At 52.1% G+C, this 17,838-nt stretch overlaps 1 protein-coding gene across 3 annotated transcripts in view; it reads right to left on the reverse strand.

Annotated features, from left to right (window-relative positions):
* Positions 1–263: 263 nt before the first annotated feature.
* Gnao1 (G protein subunit alpha o1) overlaps positions 264–17,838 on the reverse strand; it is a 168,200-nt gene continuing 150,625 nt past the window's right edge. The window contains exons 7-9 of one of the 3 annotated variants that reach the window (XM_033757930.1): positions 5,888–6,041; positions 2,305–2,519; positions 264–1,345 (exon numbers count right to left, since the gene is read on the reverse strand). In XM_033757930.1, coding sequence (XP_033613821.1) covers positions 2,332–2,519; positions 5,888–6,041 — 342 coding nt within the window. In that variant the 3' untranslated portion in view covers positions 264–1,345; positions 2,305–2,331. Of the gene's footprint in view, positions 2,520–5,887; positions 6,042–6,072; positions 13,136–15,324; positions 15,479–17,838 lie in introns of those variants that run through there. The other 2 variants (XM_010638952.1, XM_010638953.2) reach the window with 2 other exon arrangements.

Raw genomic sequence — 17,838 nt, forward strand, 5'->3', positions numbered from 1 at the left:
CCTTTCCTGTTGGAGTAAGGCCCGCCCCAAATAACCATAGTCTGAAGGTAGAGGGTGAGAGACTCAGGAATACAGACAAACATTCTCTTTATTGAGCTACACATTAATTTTCCATTAGAGAAGTAGACTGGCAGTGTGTAAGATATCACAGAAACCTCACCAATTGGGAATAGAAAGGCTTAGAAAGACCCGTGGGCTTTTTTTTTCTTTTTTTCTTTTTTCTTTTTCAAGTTTTTTTTTTTTTCTGTATTTTAAATTTTTTGTTTTGTCTTTTTGCCTCCTCTTTATTTGAAATGGCTGTGACTGGTCTTCAGCAAATGTTGTCTTAAAAGTGAAACCGTGAAGAGGTCTGGGGTCTGGTTACTAGGCAAAGTAGAAATGACAGGACTGGTCATGAAAACTGGCTTTAATGTAAACACTACATTCCATCTTTTTTTTTTTTTTTGATTTTTTATGTTTTTCTTCCATCTTGTATTTAAAAATTGTTTTTGTTATTTTTATCTGCAGCACAAACATCCCCACATGAGAAAGAGTGAACACAGGTCACTGGAATAAAGGAAAGGTGGAAGGGCACACACACAAAAGGAGAGCATCCGCCCGGAGACTGGAATCAGAAATGTCAAAGGAAAAACCACAATCCCATTTCCCAGAGACTAGGAGAGCTGATCTGGTATGTGACACAAAGTACACATTGGGACCCCCCCAAAAAAAATCTGTAAAAGGGGTTGGCTGGGGAATTGTCTCTATAGGGCTATAATTCTACGTGTGATAGGTATTCTTTTTGGCAGCTACTGGCCAGTGAGAGCTGTGCTTTTTCTGTACAAACCTGGAGTGAAGAGTGTGGTTTCAGTGGCTTGGGGCTGGGGAGAGCCACCGTTTGGTGGTATCTGTGGTGTCTGGGTGACTGACTGGCAAAGGGTTTGCAGTGACTCATGGCCCTCTGGGAAGCCCGGCCCAAGCACATTCCCACCTGCCAATGCGCCACACACGAGGCCCTGGTGCAGACAAGCACTGGGCCACACTGAGCTGGGACAGAGGGCTTGGGTGCTGATGTGTACATTTATTTCAAAAGAAATGTGGATGAAATGGCGAGTTTTTCCTTTTCCTGTTTTGAAGCTACAAAGCACATGAGAAATGTTCTCTTTTGTTTTTCTTTCAAATTCTAAATGTAAAGACTTAACTAAAACCGGATTCTATAGCATTCTACAGAAATACACAGCCATCAGTCACTCTGGGGTCGTAGGTTAGACAGGGGCTTGATACAGAAAGGCTGTGTGTCTTACAAAGGCCAAAAGGTCATGCTACCAGGAGATCAACGTCAACAGCAAAGAGTCCATGAAGCAGTCTGTAGAGAGAGAGATAAGGGGTCCAGTCTGACCATTTTCTTTGATTTTAAAAACCAAGCAAGCAACCAAAAAACCCTAGGAAATCGTAACTAATGTTGGGACAAGGCCAGGTGGGGCATACTCACAAGGAATCAAGAACTCAAATGTGGCCCATCCCAGGTGGCCTTGGAACCCTTACAGGATGCTGATTAAGGTCAGGTCTGCAAGTCTGCCCTCCCCTGGGCCATTGCTGACCCCTCCTCGCCCCTCCCTCCCATGTGGAGGGGAGCTGCCTTCAACACAGGTGGATTGGAGCCATGGCTCACAGATTCCCTCCCCTCTGCTTTCAGAAAGCAGACCAAGTCTCCCTGTTGTCTGATTCTTGCCTTGTTCACATGAATAAAGAAAACTCAGGAGACAGTGGATTGATCAGAGCAATGATTCTTCTAGTCTTAAAATTAACCACCACCACCACCCAAGAGAGAAGTGTCCTTAAATGTTTCTGTTGCTGTGGGGAGAGGGAAGGGAGACATTTAGGGTGTTGGCTGTTTTTAGAGGGTTTGGAGCTGGCATGAGAGCAAGACAGAACTGAGTGTATGCAGCCTTGGTGGGTGGGATGCAGAGGAACAGCTGGCCAGGGCCAGGCCTCCCTCTTCCTCTCTTTTGCACAGCAGTGGGTTGTGTTAAGACCCTAAAGCTGTCCTTGAAAGGACAGACTCTCAAACCAGGCTCCCCCTATGATGTGTGTCCCAGGAAAACCTTGATGAGCTATGGGATGGTGGTCAGTTCTGTCTGCAGCAATTCCTAGTACAAACTAAAAAGATTTCTCTAGTATATATTTGTGTATATATAAGATTTTTTATGCCTCTGTAAAGTTTATTTACCAACTTGCATTTGTTAGTGGTGTGTGTGCATATGTGTGTGTGTTTGTGTGTGTCTGTGTGCACGCAAGCTGTTCTGTGAGTGCTGGAATCATTACCAATAGGTTGCTATACAGGACAAGAGGTCAGTACAAGCCGCAGCCCCGGAGGTTGTTGGCAATGATGATATCGGTGACAGCGTCGAATACCACCTGGATATTATTCGTGTCTGTGGCACAAGTCATGTGACAATAAATTTCTTTGTTGGGTGAGCGGTTTTTGTTTTCAAACTGTGTTTGGATGTAGGCAGCTGCATCTTCATAGGTATTGGATCCTGTAACAAGACACAGAACAAGGATGGATCTATGTAAGGCTTAGCATTCACCTGCCTTCTGCCTTTTCAGGTCTTTTTATTGTTTTCACACTAGATCTACACAGGAGCCCTGGGACGACAATGACCACTGGTTATCCCTTTCTTAACAATCAAATGGAGGCATCGCCTCATGGTCTATCTCAATCAATTCTGCTGACTCCAATAAACAAGAAAAGTTGGATGAAGGCACTGCCTAGCAGGGTGGTATCCTAGGATTCCTGTGTCTCAAGGCCTGGTGAGCACCAAGTGGGATGGGCTCCATCCTTAGTTTGTGTTCTCTGAGTGGTCATTCAATGGGGCTGGCAGTGTCTCTAAGCAGCCCCAGTGCTTGGTGCTCAGAGTGGTCAGGATACGGGAGCGTGGTGTCTTCATAGTGGAAAGGTTAAAAGAGATACCAGCAACCAACAATTTCTTGGTTGCCCTCTTGAGCCTAGTGAGGACTGGGGGTGGGGATAACAGGGCACATCTGTGGATGATGTAAGGAGTTTTCCAATGAGCTACAACCTAACTCCTTGTGCCTTGGTGCTTAGGACAGTTTTCAATTAGCTACCACAGCATATGAACCAACACAGACTTAAAAAAGTCCAATATGTAAACATGCTCCTTTTTCTTAAGTGCTGCTAGCACCTGGCCCAGGATGGTCACAATATAATGTTAATTTGGGGCTGTGAGATGACCTTTCCCCTTGCCTCCTCACCCTGAAGGCTGAGGGTGTGAACAGAGTTTGCTGGCTGGGATTTGGGCCACTGGAGGGATCTGCAGCAAGGATTTCTCTCCTTTCTGTTAACTACCTAACAGTTTGTCACTCAGGCAGCCCATTTATTTACATACTTACTATCCCGAGCATCACTTGGGTGTGTGTCATTTCAGCTAGTTGATTCTTGAATAATATGATAAAATTGTCAGTTTTATATATTCCCTGTTATTAACAAAAATACGCAAATTTTGGTCATCCCATATTTAAATAATTGTACTGGTAAATGGATAATGACAATCAGACTCCAGGTGGTGGTAAGGCATTGTAAGGGGTAAGGTGGGGACATCCCTTGGGTGGGGTCAAGGCTGAGCTACTTTATGAGCCCATTGTCACAGAGATAAGACAGGCAGGAGCACTCTGAATGCTGAACTACAGCAAAACTGTTTGAGACCAAAGTGGAAGGTCTAGACCCTGTCAGAAAGTCTCCTGTCTAGAGGCCAAACAGACACAGACCATGGCAGAGCACCCCTCTGTCTGCTAAGCCTGGCATCCTGCCACAGCCTCACTACTGCCCAGTGCATATGGGCCCACAATGGGTCCTGGGTTAGTCAGCCTCTTCCCATCCCTACTCTTCTAGCTTGTTCTGTGTCCCCAAAAGACCTGCATCCCAAGTGGCCACAACACTGTGAACATTTGTCATCTATCATGTTGTCTGAACTCAAACCAGATCCTCTGAAGTCCCTGGGGAACTTTACACTGAATTTTTCTTGGGGACATCTACCAGGGGTATCCAGCACCTACACTACACAGCAGTGAGCCTGACAATCGTTAGGCCATAGCCCAAATCAGGCTTCAGTGGACACTAGACAAGAGCCATGGGGTTGTGCCTGCTCCTGAGGGCCTGCCGGGCCACACCCTGTCACCATGGCTTTCTAAAAGTCTTTCTAAAATGGGGATGCCTTTGCTGAGGCAGGAGAGGTCAGCAGTGGCTGCCAAGAGCGTGGGCTATAGCCCTGCTCTGTCCTCAGGTAGGGCCCTTCTTCTGGGGCCTGCAGAGGGCACTTCCTCTCCTCCATGGCTGGTTCCCTCTTGTTTTCCATCCTCTAGATACCCATGACAATGATAGAAGTTAGACCTTACCCCAAGGACTGTCTCCTGTCACCCCTCTGGCCACCCTATGGGGTAGCATTATGATCTGTTATAGCACTCAGATAAAGAGGCACAAAGGAGTGACCTGCCCAAAATTGCAGATGGTCTAGCTCCATAGTCTGCTTTGGCCACTTGCCTTGTCAGAGACTTTGTACTGCTGACATCTGTCAGACCAAACAGCCTGGAGTGAAGCGCAGTGTCCCTGGCCCCATCTCCCTCTCTGCACCCAGTGATGGGCAAGCACCTTACAAGTTCATAAGCAGCATCGGAGAGGATACAGGCTGTGCTTAAAACAAGCCAGTGGGCCCTTCTACTTCACACCACCATGATTCCCAGTAGTGAAGAAGGATGGAGATACCAGCATCTTCTCTATGGGAACTCTGGCTACTTTGGGAACTAGGGTGGCCCTAGGACCGGAGCCCATGCCCACAAGCTAACTTGGACTGTCAGTGAGTGGGTTCCTGGCTGTGCCCACCTGTGCCCTTACCAGGACAGCACAGCACATCCTCTTTCACTGGGTGCTGGCCCTCTTCTCAGCATGCAAAGGTAACTCCACCCCAGAGACATACAGAAACTTCCATTCCCCAGAGGGACAGACAGGTCAGGCCCTTGAATTCCATCAACACTGCTTCCAGCCTTTTGTAGCAGCATGGAGGTGTCTGTCCTACAGAGCCACTTTCCCTCCTGCCCCATTTGGAGAGAGTGTCATTATGGGGGTCTGTGATCTATTCCCCTGAGAGCCAATAGGAAAAAGAAGTTCCAGGAAAGGCAGAAGACAGGAAGGCAGGGGTAGAGGAGGCTTGCAGTAGTTGAGATAGTTTGATTTGGGAGAGACCATGGGAGGAGGAAGAGTGGGAGAGACCAGGTACAGTGGGTTTGGAGGGAGTGGGAAAGGAAAGGGTGGCGTAGTCTGCCCTGGCCTGGGCTGCCACACAGACACACAGCATGCTCAGTGCACCAAAGCAGTAGAGAAAGCAGGTAAGGGCTGAACTGCAGCCCAAGCGCACTTACACACCACATGTTCACCTTTTCCATTTCATGCAAAGGTCATCTGTGGCCCAGAGGTTGTCCTGTGCAGGGGTGAGGGAAGACCATTCTCTCGCTAGATCTGGAGTCCTTTTCTTGAGGGTTACCAGAGGGATAAATAGAGGAATAAAAGCAGAGGGACGCCTGTGGGTCTGCACTGCCCCTGATCCCTGCAATGCCACTTCTAAGTCACCTGTCATGACACATATGGCTCAGGAGGAGACAGTGCCCACACAGGCCTTGTCCTGGGAAGGGCCAGCCTGGTGATACCATAGTGTTTTGGGCTCTGCTGGACTCCTGCTCTGGTCCCTGGTCACCAGCTGACCTGAGTGTGCTGGCTGAGATCCCTGTCTTTGAGCCCACAGGTGGCTGGACTGCAGTTTATGTCTTTTGGGGAAGACCCAGGTCCCTGCCAGGGCTGGGGTTTCCTCCTGTACAGGGCCACCATAACACCCACCTCCGTATTCAGGAAAGCAGATGGTCAAAGGTGACTTCTTGATCTTCTCGCCAAAGAGATCTTTCTTGTTGAGGAAGAGAATGATGGAGGTATCGATGAAGAACTTGTTGTTACAGATGGAGTCGAAGAGCATGAGAGACTCATGCATGCGGTTCTGCAGCCCCAGGGGGGAAGGAAGAGAGCAAGACAGACAGGAGAGGGAGGACACAGAGACAGGGAAAGAGAAGAGGAGAATTAGGTTTGAGAGAGGGACTGGGTTCCTCAGCAGCTCAGAGAGCCCCTGTGCTCTGGACTCCTTCAAAAGGCTGACAGACTGAACCTGCAATCTGCAGACATTACAGGGCACCTCATTCAGACTTGCGGAGCAGCTCTGCATCAGTGCACCTATCATCTCAGGGCCAGTGGTGAGGCTGCACTGGGAACTGACCATGGTTTTCTGGGTGAAGCTGAGGACAGGGACAGCTTCCCACTGCAGGGTCTCCACCCATGTGAGGGTCTCCAGAATGTGTATGTGTCGTGGAAGTGCTGGACTACAACTGGGGAGCTGGGCTTTGGCTCTCTGTGTTGGATATTCTGGGCCCAATGTGGGTAGAGAATGTCCTGTGGGAGTGGCGAGAGACTCTAGGCTTCCGTGGTCGGATGGGGAAATCTTCAAGTCCTGTTGGCATTCTTGGAGGCTGCCACTGAGGAGAGATGCTCCTGTCCAAGGCTGCCCCCAGGAGTGCCAGGGGACTTGCCGTGCCCGCTCTGACTGGGTCCAGCTCAACCATGTCCCAACCTGTGAAGGGTGGTAAGCAGAGCCTATGTAAACTACTGCCTTGTTCATAGTTTTATTAGCAAGTGGATGCATGTGATAAGCATCCCCAATAAAGCTGAGTCCTAGGCAAGGACACATTTCTCTACTATAGGAGGCCAAGCACGTTCACTTGAGTAATCTATTTTTGCAGTATAGAGATGTTTCTGCACAGGGAGGTAGGGGAAGGGACAGCCTCCTTATTTTCCCTGAGAACCTTATACTAGCCCAGTGAACTTCACCACCACAAACTTAACTCCTTGAGTCTAAAGCCCAAGCCCATAGGTAACCTAGGCTATGTTATCCTCTGAACACAGATTGAAACAAGGAATGGAAAAGAGAAGAGAGCCGGTGTGGTGAATTTTGTTTTTAAAGGTGTACTTGGTCCACCTGAGAGGAGCAAACACAGGAGCTGGGGAAACTGCTGGCTCAGTGGCCATGGCCATCTTCCTCTGTCTGGTCAGGAGGTTGAGGAAGATGAAGTGATCATCACTGGTCACCAAAGCCCACGCTGTGGCAGATCTGTGCCTACTACTTCATCTTCCTTGTGTCATCTAACTTCATCAACACTTAGGACACAACAAAGTGACATAGCTAGGACCCTAAAGAGCAAAGGCTAGGGTTAGGGATGCAGCTCAGTGGTAGAGCATTTGCCTGGCTTGTATGAGACTCAGGATTCGATTCTTGGCACCACAGTAAAAAGAAAGAAGAGATTCATACTTGGCCCTGGGGAAATCTAGAACTTAAGCAGTGGTTTCTTCAATTTGAGTAGTCTGTGGCTTTTCATGGAATAAATAACAAGAATGTCATGGCTGTTCTCACACATCATATGACTAGTTCTTCAGTCATTTCTCCCACTGCAGTGCTGTATCAGTGACATGTAAGCCCTGTTTCTTACGGGCTCAGGTTGGTTGGTGGAGGGCCAGTCTGAGTGCTTGGTGGTCCCAGGTGACAGATACATGGCATGGCCTTAGCCTCCTTCAAGATCTGCAGGCAATACTATCATCCATTGAGTCTACTAAACACATTTGCCAGCTCCTTATGATTTCATTGATCTCCTAGTCTCAACCAATCAATTTCATTCCCATTTCCCTCCAAAAGTCTCCCTGTCATTTGCATGATACCTTTCAAGGAGGAGCAAAACTCATTTTCCTTGTGCTATTTTGATGGAATCCACTCTAGAAAGGGCAGGTAATTTCCTAGAGCCAAGTAAGCCATGTTCAGGACCCAGAGCAGGGAATGCTCAAGGCTCACTGGGACACCAATGGTGGTGAGTCTCTGAGACCCCAAGACTTGTACTCCACACAGGAACATCCTGCACCTGCTCAAGGAAGAGCTGAAAACCCGCAGTCAAAGGTAAGTTCCCAGTTTTACTGCACAGGTGTCTGTGGGGATGACTGTCATTCCAAGGATGACCCAAGCTGAGAATATGGACTGTGCCCATTTGGTACATGGCCTGAGCCAAAGGTATTTTCCCTAAGAGGCCCTGAGCTTAGGTATGGATGAGGACTCCAGGCCAGCCCACAAAGGCTCTAGGGTCTGCACCTGCTGAGGCTCAGCCCTCTACAGCCTCCCACTTGCAAGGCTTTAGAGCTGTCCCTCTCACTCTTCCAGCTGATAACTTCTGACTGGTACTAGTGTGCAAGACCCCCTTTGGGATGCCACAGCGATGCAGGGTGACCAGACCAGGCTCCTGCTCTTCGAGAACTCACAGTCTAGTGGGAGTGACTTGCACATACGTTAAACATGTCTGGGGCCCTGGGAATGACAAGTAGAGGAGGGGTCTGGGGAACAGACATGCACAGCCAGGCCTGCTTTGAGGACAGGACCTTGCCTTGGAGTGGGCCTAGAAGGGTGGATCCTAGAAACTTAGGGGAGTGTAGTGAAGAGGCTGCTGGGTGAGGCGCCGGCACTGAGACCCTCTCTCACGCCCCATCCCTCTAGACCCGTTACCAAGGAGCCGAGAGCACTGCTCATCCTGATGAGCTTCACAGGAGGAAACACGCCGAATACATTCAAATCAGAAATGCCAACATTTGAAAAAGAGAAGCGAGGGTCACAGATGGCCAACAGCCACCCACCACTACCCACTATAGCCTTCCCACAGAGCCAGTAGGAGCCCTCCCCTGAGCTATCTCCCCCAAGTCTTCCACCTGCTCAGGCTGCAGTGAAGCCTGAGAGCAGCAAGAAAGTTGTCAGCACCAGACCATGTGGCATTAGCACCAAACAGGCCAGGAAACCAATAGGCTAAACTGGAAATCTGCTGGGCCTGCACCCAGGACTGCAGGGCAGCCAGGCACCTGGAATCCAGCAGGCCTGTGTTCACCCCACAGGCTGCTCGTGGACCTAATAGCACAGGGACAGGTGTTGTGCTGTGCACCTGGCAGAAGCTCCTTGGGCACTGACTGACACACATTACACGCTAGAAAGAGCTGGCACTTTTTATTAATGATAGGTGACTAATACATTACGTCAGCCAATAAATTATTACAATAACTAGAGATTTATTAAACCAACAAGTCACTCTTCTTGTAAAGTTACAGTTAATATGGGTTGGATGGCGGTGGTGGGTCAGGGGATGGGACCACTGCACCTAGGAAGGCTCTGCTAAGGTGGGAGCCAGCAGGGGTGGTGCAGCTAGGGCAACAATGAGAAGCAGTGGGATTTAGAGGCGAGGTTTAGAGTGAAAACCAGCAGGTGAAGGTGTGCTGCCCAGGGCAGGGAGGGCAAGTGTGGTGGGACAATGTGGGGCCTCAGGATTGGGATGTGGGAGCTGGGTGAAGGACATGGGGTCACACTACTGCTGATCTTGGTGCACAGGACCTGGGGATGGGAGTGGCTCTTCAGAGGGAGCTCCTCCCTGAGAGGGTCCAGGATTTGGGATTGGGAGCCAGTGTTTCTGCTGTTGCCCCTGCCTACCTCTTCCTTGATATGGCCTCCATCTGGTTGGGTGGGGTCTGTCTGGAGGCCCCAGCTCCACATTCTGGGAGGGTAAATTAAATTCAAAACTCTCCCCATTGAGAGACTGGGCAATACGGAGCTGTGCCACAGCCCCAGTGTCATGGCTCACACACTGGCCCTGTGTTCTGGGCTACTGGGACCCTTCACTCTGCCGTCTGTGGATGGGGAATTCTTGGGTGCTTACCTTTAGCACCCCAGATCAAACCTCTATTGGAGCCTCAGGTGTTGGCTCCTGAGAGCTGCCTGGTTGTTTGGAGGCTTTCGGAAGGGTCAGAGATAAGCACAGGCAACCAGAGAAACTCAATAGGGGCTGGGCAGCTGCTACTGGGTCTGGAGGGAAGAGTTGGGGCTCCTTATGTCACCCTCCTGGGCTTGGATCACATGTCAAGATTTAAAGGTGTACTAGGTCAGATGGTAAAGGCGGGCAGGTAGATGCAGGCTGGCCATAAAGAAGAGTGTGCCATTGGGGTACCAACAGTAGGATGTATCGTGGGAGCTGTGGTGTAATCCTGCTGGTGGTAAGGAAGGGATTAGTGAGGCAATGCCAGAGCCCTCTCTGCTGGGCTTTGCAGTGTTGGGTAGGTCTGAGGCTGTCGCTTGACCCTCAGTCCATGTGGGCAGGGGTGCCTCCAGTTCCACAGTAGAGTGGGGCTGGTCTGGGAGCAGTGGCTAGGAGGCAGAGTTCCCTCCTGACACTAGACATGGTAGGAGTCTGCCTGGGCTCAGCCAGGGCAGCGGGGACGGAAAGAGACAGGGCATGGGTAGTCATGGGACCCAGAAGGCCAGAGCTACTGGTGAGGACACAGGCTCCTCAGGCCAGCCCCCACTGAGGCAGGGAGCCTTGGGGGTCTCTGTCAGAGGGAAGGCAGAAACCTGGTTCTTGGTACTGCTCCTGGGCAGGGCACAGAGCTTGCTCATAGGCATCTTAAGTGATGGGCATATTTTCACCAGTTTGGCAAAGGTAACCTTCCTACAAATCAGCTTCCTCTTGGCCTGCTAAATTATAGCCATTCAGAGTTTAGCACAGCCCCTTGTGGACACACCCAGGGCCACTGTGGATAAGTGATCCACCCTTGTCTGGTCACTCACAACCCTTCCCCCATATCCATATCCACGACGGAGCCAAAACTCACACCACCTCCAGCTACTTCCCCTCCACCCCATGGCAGAGGCACTGGTGACAACACGGTTGGGAGTTGTGGTGCCCAGGGAATCTTCCTTGCATCTGCTCTCCTTGAGGGCTTACACTAGACAGCCAAAGGCCCCTCCCTTGGCAGGCTGGGGCGGAACATCCAGTTGAAAGCAGTGCAAGACAACTGAGCAAGACAGCATCCAAGAGAAGAAAAAGGCAGCCTGGGGAAAGAGGGCAGGAAGGCCACAAGACCCCTACTCCTATAGACGGGGAGGAATGAATCCAGGGTTCTGACTCTAGCCTGGGGCTCTGGCCACTGGGGGAGATAAAGAGCCCATGTCTAGTGACAGGTCTGTGACTTCCACCTCAGGGTCAATGGCCTTACAGATGGGGTTTGACAACATCCCTCTCTTCAAGTACTTCCGAATCTGGGCGGAATTAGGGGCACAGCTGGCCTTACCCAGAGTGACTTCAATGTTGGGCAGAATGGTTAAGTAGACCTTAGCCTCTCATGGCAGGGCCTATCCTCTGCCATGTGCCAGCACCTGGTACAAGGTTCAGAAAATGATGGAGGTGAGTAAATGGATGTGGACTGGGCTGATGGGCTGGTTCAAGAGACTGGCTGCCAGGGGCAGTTGCAAGATGGAGCAGGGAGGGGCACCTTAGGGCAAGGCATTTAGCACTACGGAAGGATCTCCTGTACCACCCAGAGCTCTGTGCCTGTTGGAACCAACAAGCCCAGAGCTACTGGCATGGGGCTCCTTCCTGGTTCCCGGTCAGGCCAAGAGGCTGCATGTGAGAGGCCAGGGGTCCTGCCTGGCTTGGGACAGAGCCAGGTTTAGAGTGGAGACCAGGAGAACATGGGGCTTGAGGAGGGAGGCAGAGGACTCTCTGGAGGCAGCCCTCTCCCCTCTTGTGGCACATCTGCCTAGGCTATTGGCCATGGCATCAAGCAATGTGAGGTGCCTGGGAGTGAGAGGGAGGTGTGCTGACTGCCCAAGGCCAACCAGGGCCAGGATCACCAAAAGCCACTCACCTCTCTCCACTCGGACTTCTGCTGAAAAACTCCAAGGGGGGTTCCTAGAACCTCCCCACAGTGGGCAGGTTGTATGTCCAAGCGGACCTAGGCCCTCACAGCTCGCATTCCAGGGCACTGGTTCCCTCTACTTGCCTTCCTCTGCCCCTGGAGGGTGGGAGGCCAATGGGGCCTCCTGACTTCTTGACCAAGATGGAACAAAGTGTGGGTGCTGGCTGCAGGGTGTGGTCCACACCTTCCCTGGGCCTCCTACCTCCACGACCCTCAGCCAAAAGGCCTCTGCCTATCCTGCTGGTTTCAGCTGGACTCACTGCTGATTTCAAGAAGGAAAAGTATGTCCACTTATACTTGGGGCAGCTGTGCCAGGAGAACAGCCAGAGCCCTGGGCTGCTGCCTCTGCTTCCCTCCCCAGACTCTTCCTCTTCTTCCCTAACTCTGCCTGGTGCAGGACTGGACTTTAGCCACACATCTTTACAGCCAGTCATTCTCAGAGCATTCCAAGCTGGGGGCAGTCAGGAATGGGGCCAAATGTAGGGGAGGATGAGCAGAGACAGTAGGCCTTACCAAGGCCTGAGCCCTCACTCCACAATTTTTGCCTGATCCCACCTTGGCTTTTGGTGACGGAGCAGCCCTCAACCAGACAAATGCCAGGCAAAGGTGAAGGATGGCGTCTACTGTCCCCAGACTGCATGCACCGTACTACAGGGTCATCCTGCCACCTGTACACCCAGATGACAGGAGACCTCAAGACTTCTATAAGAGCCATGGAGTGCAAGACCATGCCCATTCTGGGAAAAATGGCAGCTTTGCCCAGCCCTGCACGCCTGCCCCTGAACAAAATACTCAGAGACAAAGCAGTGGCACTGAGTGGCACCCAGGTGGTAGGAAGAGGTCTTCTGCCTTGTGGTACATGGCACGCTGCTCAGCACCCCTGCCCAGCCCTGTTACCACGCATCCAGCTGTTGGAGGGTACAGGTGGGGGTGCGTGAAGGGTGTTCCCTCCTCCCCCCTGGCGCCAGCCTCTTGGATCTTCTTCCTCAGCGCAAAGAGTGGTCTGAGAAGTGGCAGAGCTCTGGTTCCAGGGGAAGAGTGGGTGGGGGCTGGGCAGGGCATGGGCATCTGGGCAGGGGGCCGGGGCTCAGTAGAGTCCACAGCCCCGCAGATTTTTGGCAATGATGACGTCCGTCACGGCGTCAAAGACAAACTGGATATTGTTGGTGTCCGTGGCACAGGTGACATGGGTGTAGATCTCCTTGTGGGCTGACTTGTTCTTGCTCTCGTACTGGGCCTGGATGTAAGCCACGGCTTCCGTGAAGGTGCTGGGGCCTGTGGGAGGAAATGGCAAGGGAGGTAAGAGGCGGTACCTGTGGGGCCACCAAGCATGAATAACCCTGGGCCTGGCTGGTGACCATGGAGCATATCCTTAGGGTCTCTTAAGAGACAGCTTGTCAGAAAAAGCTAGTGGTGTGGGAAAACTGAGGGCTCAGCTACAACAGAGGGCCAAGCAATCCCTGCAGCCTTTTAAATCCAGGGCAGTGACCGTGAATGAAAAAAGTCCAAATGGCAAAATTTTTAGTTTTCAATAATAGCCAGCTGTGGCGTTTGGGCCATAGGTTTGCCACCACTGAAAAAGACTATGTGGTTTCCTAGCCATCACCTGTACTACAGGTGAATGCCGTTCCACAAAACTGCTTTCCTCTTATACACATGCCTACTGACTCCTGAGGATCCCAACTTCACATCTTAACACAGGTCTGAGCAAAGAAGTTCAAAGGTGCCAGTCTCATGCAGGGTGCCTTCTCTGTGGGCCTGCAAGGCAGGGCAGCCAGGATGTGGCTGCCCAGCGGCTGCTGGGGCAAGGTGGGATGACAGGTATGTGTCTGGTGTGATGACTGTGTTGCTTGTGAGCCTTCTCGGCCTCCTTCCCTCTTCTTACCCACTCCCTCTTCTGCTGCTCACTCTCAGGAGGAGTAAGAATTCCTGGCTCGCTCATTTGCATCTTCCTCAGGATGCACCATGCTGATCTGCTCTCCAGAGATGGAGTCTGGCAGAGCAGCTGCTGGGTTGAGAAGGAGCGGAAGAATAGGACCCTGGCTTTGCATTGAAGTGCCCATAGTCTGCACAGGCTGGGCTGTAGCCACTCACTAAGGGACAGGCAGGGAAAGAACCAGAGTTTGAATTACAGGGTTAAGATGGGGTGCTATACCTAGGGGAAGGGCTGCAGCCATCTTAAGTGCCTTAGCACAGGCCACAGGCTGCTTTGAGAGTCTACCAGATCACAAATCTACTAAATCTAGGGTGAAGGTAAGGGAAATATCTGGGACAGGAGGGAACTCTCAGACTCCCTCAGTTAGTGGTCCCCTCCTTTCTTGCCCTGGCTCCAGACTGGTCTTGGTGACCAAGTCATTCCACTTGCTTCTACTGCCTCACAGGCAGAATTCACAGGTCCCTAGTTTATCTCTAGAGAGGAAGCTGGCTGGTTGGTACATATCCATGAGGGAGGCTGAGCCCTGCTCACTTCTGGCTGGAGGCTCCTGGGATCCTGGCCCATAGGGCAGTCAGCTTGATTTTGAGAAATTGGGTGGGGAGGGGTAGGAGGTGAAGAGGGCTGCACTGCTTGCCTAACCCCAGGCCATGGCTCACAGGTCTACCCTGTGGGGACTCTGTGTGCCCCTGCTTTAGGCCCTATGGGCCTGAGGTCTGGCCAGGCAGAGAATGCCTCCTTCTTTTCACCTCTCTGGACAGGGCCTAGCTATCTGCGAAGAGCTGATGAGTACTGGGCTACCTGGGGCCCTGCTGCCACCTGACTGGAGCTGCCAGCCTTATAGCTCCTCAGGGGCCCTGGTCGAGCTGCCTTCAGTCTGCCCACCTGCCCAGGGTTGGCTACAGTATCAACAGCTGTCCTCTTGTCCCCAGAACCTTCTGCAAGGTGGCCAGGGCCCTGCAGCTTGCAAGTCTCTGTCACATTCAATATCCCGTTTGAATCTCTTGGCCAGCCCAAGTGGGAGGTGCTATTAGGATGCTTCTTTGTCACCATCATAATCCTAATGGTCGCAGCAAACACGCTCTTGTGATCATTAGCTTGTTTCATCTTCACAGCAACTCTGTGAGGGAGGGAGGACAATCATGGTGATCATCTCACCTCACAGATGTGGAACTGTGGCACAGTGAAGCCATGTGACCTGCTTGGGCCGCTCGTGAGTGGCCACGCCAGGGCTGGACCTTGAGTGGCTCGATTCTGAGCCCCAGCTTGTTACCCCATCATCATCTTGGTGTTCCCACTATACATACAATCTTTGTTCACAGACGGGGCTCAGCTTCCCCAAGGTTGTTGCGATCACATGGCTAGAAGTGCAAGCCCAGATTCTAGCCTGGTGAGCCGCTCTGACTGCTTCACTATGGCACACTTTAGGGACAGGGCAGAGCACAGTGAAGGAAGACAGCCTGGTACCTCAGCAACCCCGTGGCTAGAAGGGACTGTGGAGGCCCCTGCTATCCTGTAGAGCGGTCTTTACCTGTGTATTCAGGAAAGCAGATGGTCAGTGGGGACTTCTTGATCTTCTCTTCAAATATGTCCTTCTTGTTAAGGAACAGGATGATGGATGTATCTGTGAACCACTTGTTGTTGCAGATGCTGTCAAAAAGCTTCAGGGATTCATGCATGCGGTTCTGCAACAGAACGGGGAGGTGTGTGAGGGATGGGAATGTGGGGGGCCCTGACCCACCATAGCCACAGCACAGCGGGACAAGCAAAGGGAAGGTCCACCAGTGTGGCTGAGGGCATCACTGGGGACAGAAATGGGACGGCCCACAGGACAAATAGGACATGACCCTGCTTCATTCCATACACAGGCAGGGTGGTGGAGCTGGAGTGGGCAGGTGGGAAGTACTGCCCCCTTCCAGAGGGAGCTGGCTCGAGCGGGGCAGTGAAGTCACTGGAGAGGCTCCAGCTCCTGGAGAGGACATGCACCATGCACATAAGGAGCAGGGCCGCAACCACCATCCAACACATCTACACAGAACCGCAGATCATGCAGACTTCTCCACCGGGGTCTCATTTGGTTTCGCCAGCAAGGTTTGGGAGGGTGCACACATTCAGTTGGGTAACATTAACCGAGGACTCAGAGATCCTCGAATTAATCCAGAGTTGGAAGCAGACATGGGGGACATTGTCTCCAGGGTGATCTTGCTGTGGCCTTGGTTGGCTGGGTGATTTGGTTTGGCTGGGTGGTGGATGGGGCATCGGTAGGCTCTGGGAGAACTGATTGTTGGCTGGTTTCTCAGTAAGAGGGGCCAGAAGAACCCCAAGAGGAAACACAGCGAAACAGATTAAAAATGAGAGGAAGATAAAAATCCCAGCAGCAAATACAAGAGAAAGGAAGAGAAAAACTGAAAACTCGATTCAACCAGTCTTGGAACCGTAAGTCCCAGCCATCCGTGTTGAGGCCCCTGTGCCTCAACACAGAAGCCAAGGCAGGTCTGGGACTGGGACTGTGTGGCCTGAGAGGGAGGGTGGAGGTGAGGAGGTTGACCCTCAGCCAGAAGAGTAAATGAGAGGCTGATGAGTATGGGTGGGGAGTGGGCTGGGCAGGCTTTCACAGCAAAGTCACCAGTGGTGCAGAGAACCTGCTGCTTTCAACTCTTAGCAATGGTTCTGGTTGGAGGGAGGTGTGTCATACCTGCTGGGCTTGGAGGGTCTCTCAGAATCTGCTCATGGATTTGGCCTTGGTTTGGCAAGATAAGGCCCTGCAGGCAGTGGTGGTGGCAGTGGTGGTAGAGAAGTTGTGGCAGCCTGTGGCCTGGCTGGGCGGTGCTGAGAGCAGGTACGAGGACAGGATGAGCCCTCGGGTCCCAGGGTGCATCCGGTGGGTGGCAGCCACTAGCCCCTGGGCCCGCATGGCCTAGCTCCAGAGCTGCCTCCAGACACCTCAGTCTCGGGCAGTTCCAACTCTCACCCCAGGCCAGGGTGATAAGCATGGGGCTGACCAGAGAGGAAGGCTGAGGAACAAGGACTGGGTCACTGCCAGCTATGTCTTGCCTCTGGGGAAGAGCATGAATGCTCGGCAGCCTGTCCTGGAGCCATGGTGTCTGGACAGAAGACCAAGACCTGTCTTTCACTGTGTGACACCTCCCTCGTTCAGGCCCTCTTACAGGTCTGGGCTCAGAGGTCTCAAGGCCACCACGAGCCCACCACGTACAGCAGAGGCCTGTGGGGTGTGATGATTGCCCATGACCTCACAGTTGGCAGGACGGTGCTATACCCTGGATCAGACTCATCTGACCCTCAAGCTGCCCGTGTCTACCCATGTCTGCCCATGCATGCCCCCGACACAAATAAGTACTTGGTTCTTTAGTAACAGTGTTATTCTTGCTGCCATCATGGTAATGAGCCATCTCTGAGGACTGCTGTCAGGTCACAAAGCCAAACCCTATTTACCTGTAGTGCTGCTGCTCTTCCCTAGGCTTTGGAGATGGCTAGTCTTGGAGAGGAAAGGGCCCAGGAAAGACATGCTTTTGCTTCGCCAAGGTCCTGTGTTCCAGCCTTTGTGGACAGGGGTAGGGGAAACGGGAAAGCATCAGGGAAGTGAGGGAGGGGGTGAGAGAAACAGGAGAGGAAGAGGAAACTGCAGGGAAAGTGTTCTAGGACACAGGTCCTGCTCAGCAGCACCCATGAGGAGTTCTTAGGGGAGGCTGTCCTGGGGCTGTCCTCAGCTCCTACATCCCCTGGAGACCTGAGGGCCATGAAGCTTGGTGCCCATGGCTGCCAGACCCACCCAGATATCCCCTGCACTTGTACTGTGCTCCAGAGGTTAGCAAGAGCCTCAGCCCCGTGGTCGCTCCACAGTGACAAGGGCCTCCCACTCCAGCCTCCAGTTTTGTCACCTTCTGAAATGCATGATGTGATGCAGTAGCTACTTGCAGGTGTGGCCAGGAGAAGAGATGAACAAAGCCAAGTTTAGATGAAGGGGTGGCCAAGAGGACATGAACAGTGGCTAACAGCACAGGGTCACCTCACGGAGCAGTGAAGG

Source organism: Fukomys damarensis, unplaced genomic scaffold (assembly GCF_012274545.1).
Source record: "Fukomys damarensis isolate Sample0158 unplaced genomic scaffold, DMR_v1.0_HiC HiC_scaffold_32, whole genome shotgun sequence".
Classification (NCBI taxonomy): Eukaryota; Metazoa; Chordata; class Mammalia; order Rodentia; family Bathyergidae; genus Fukomys; species Fukomys damarensis.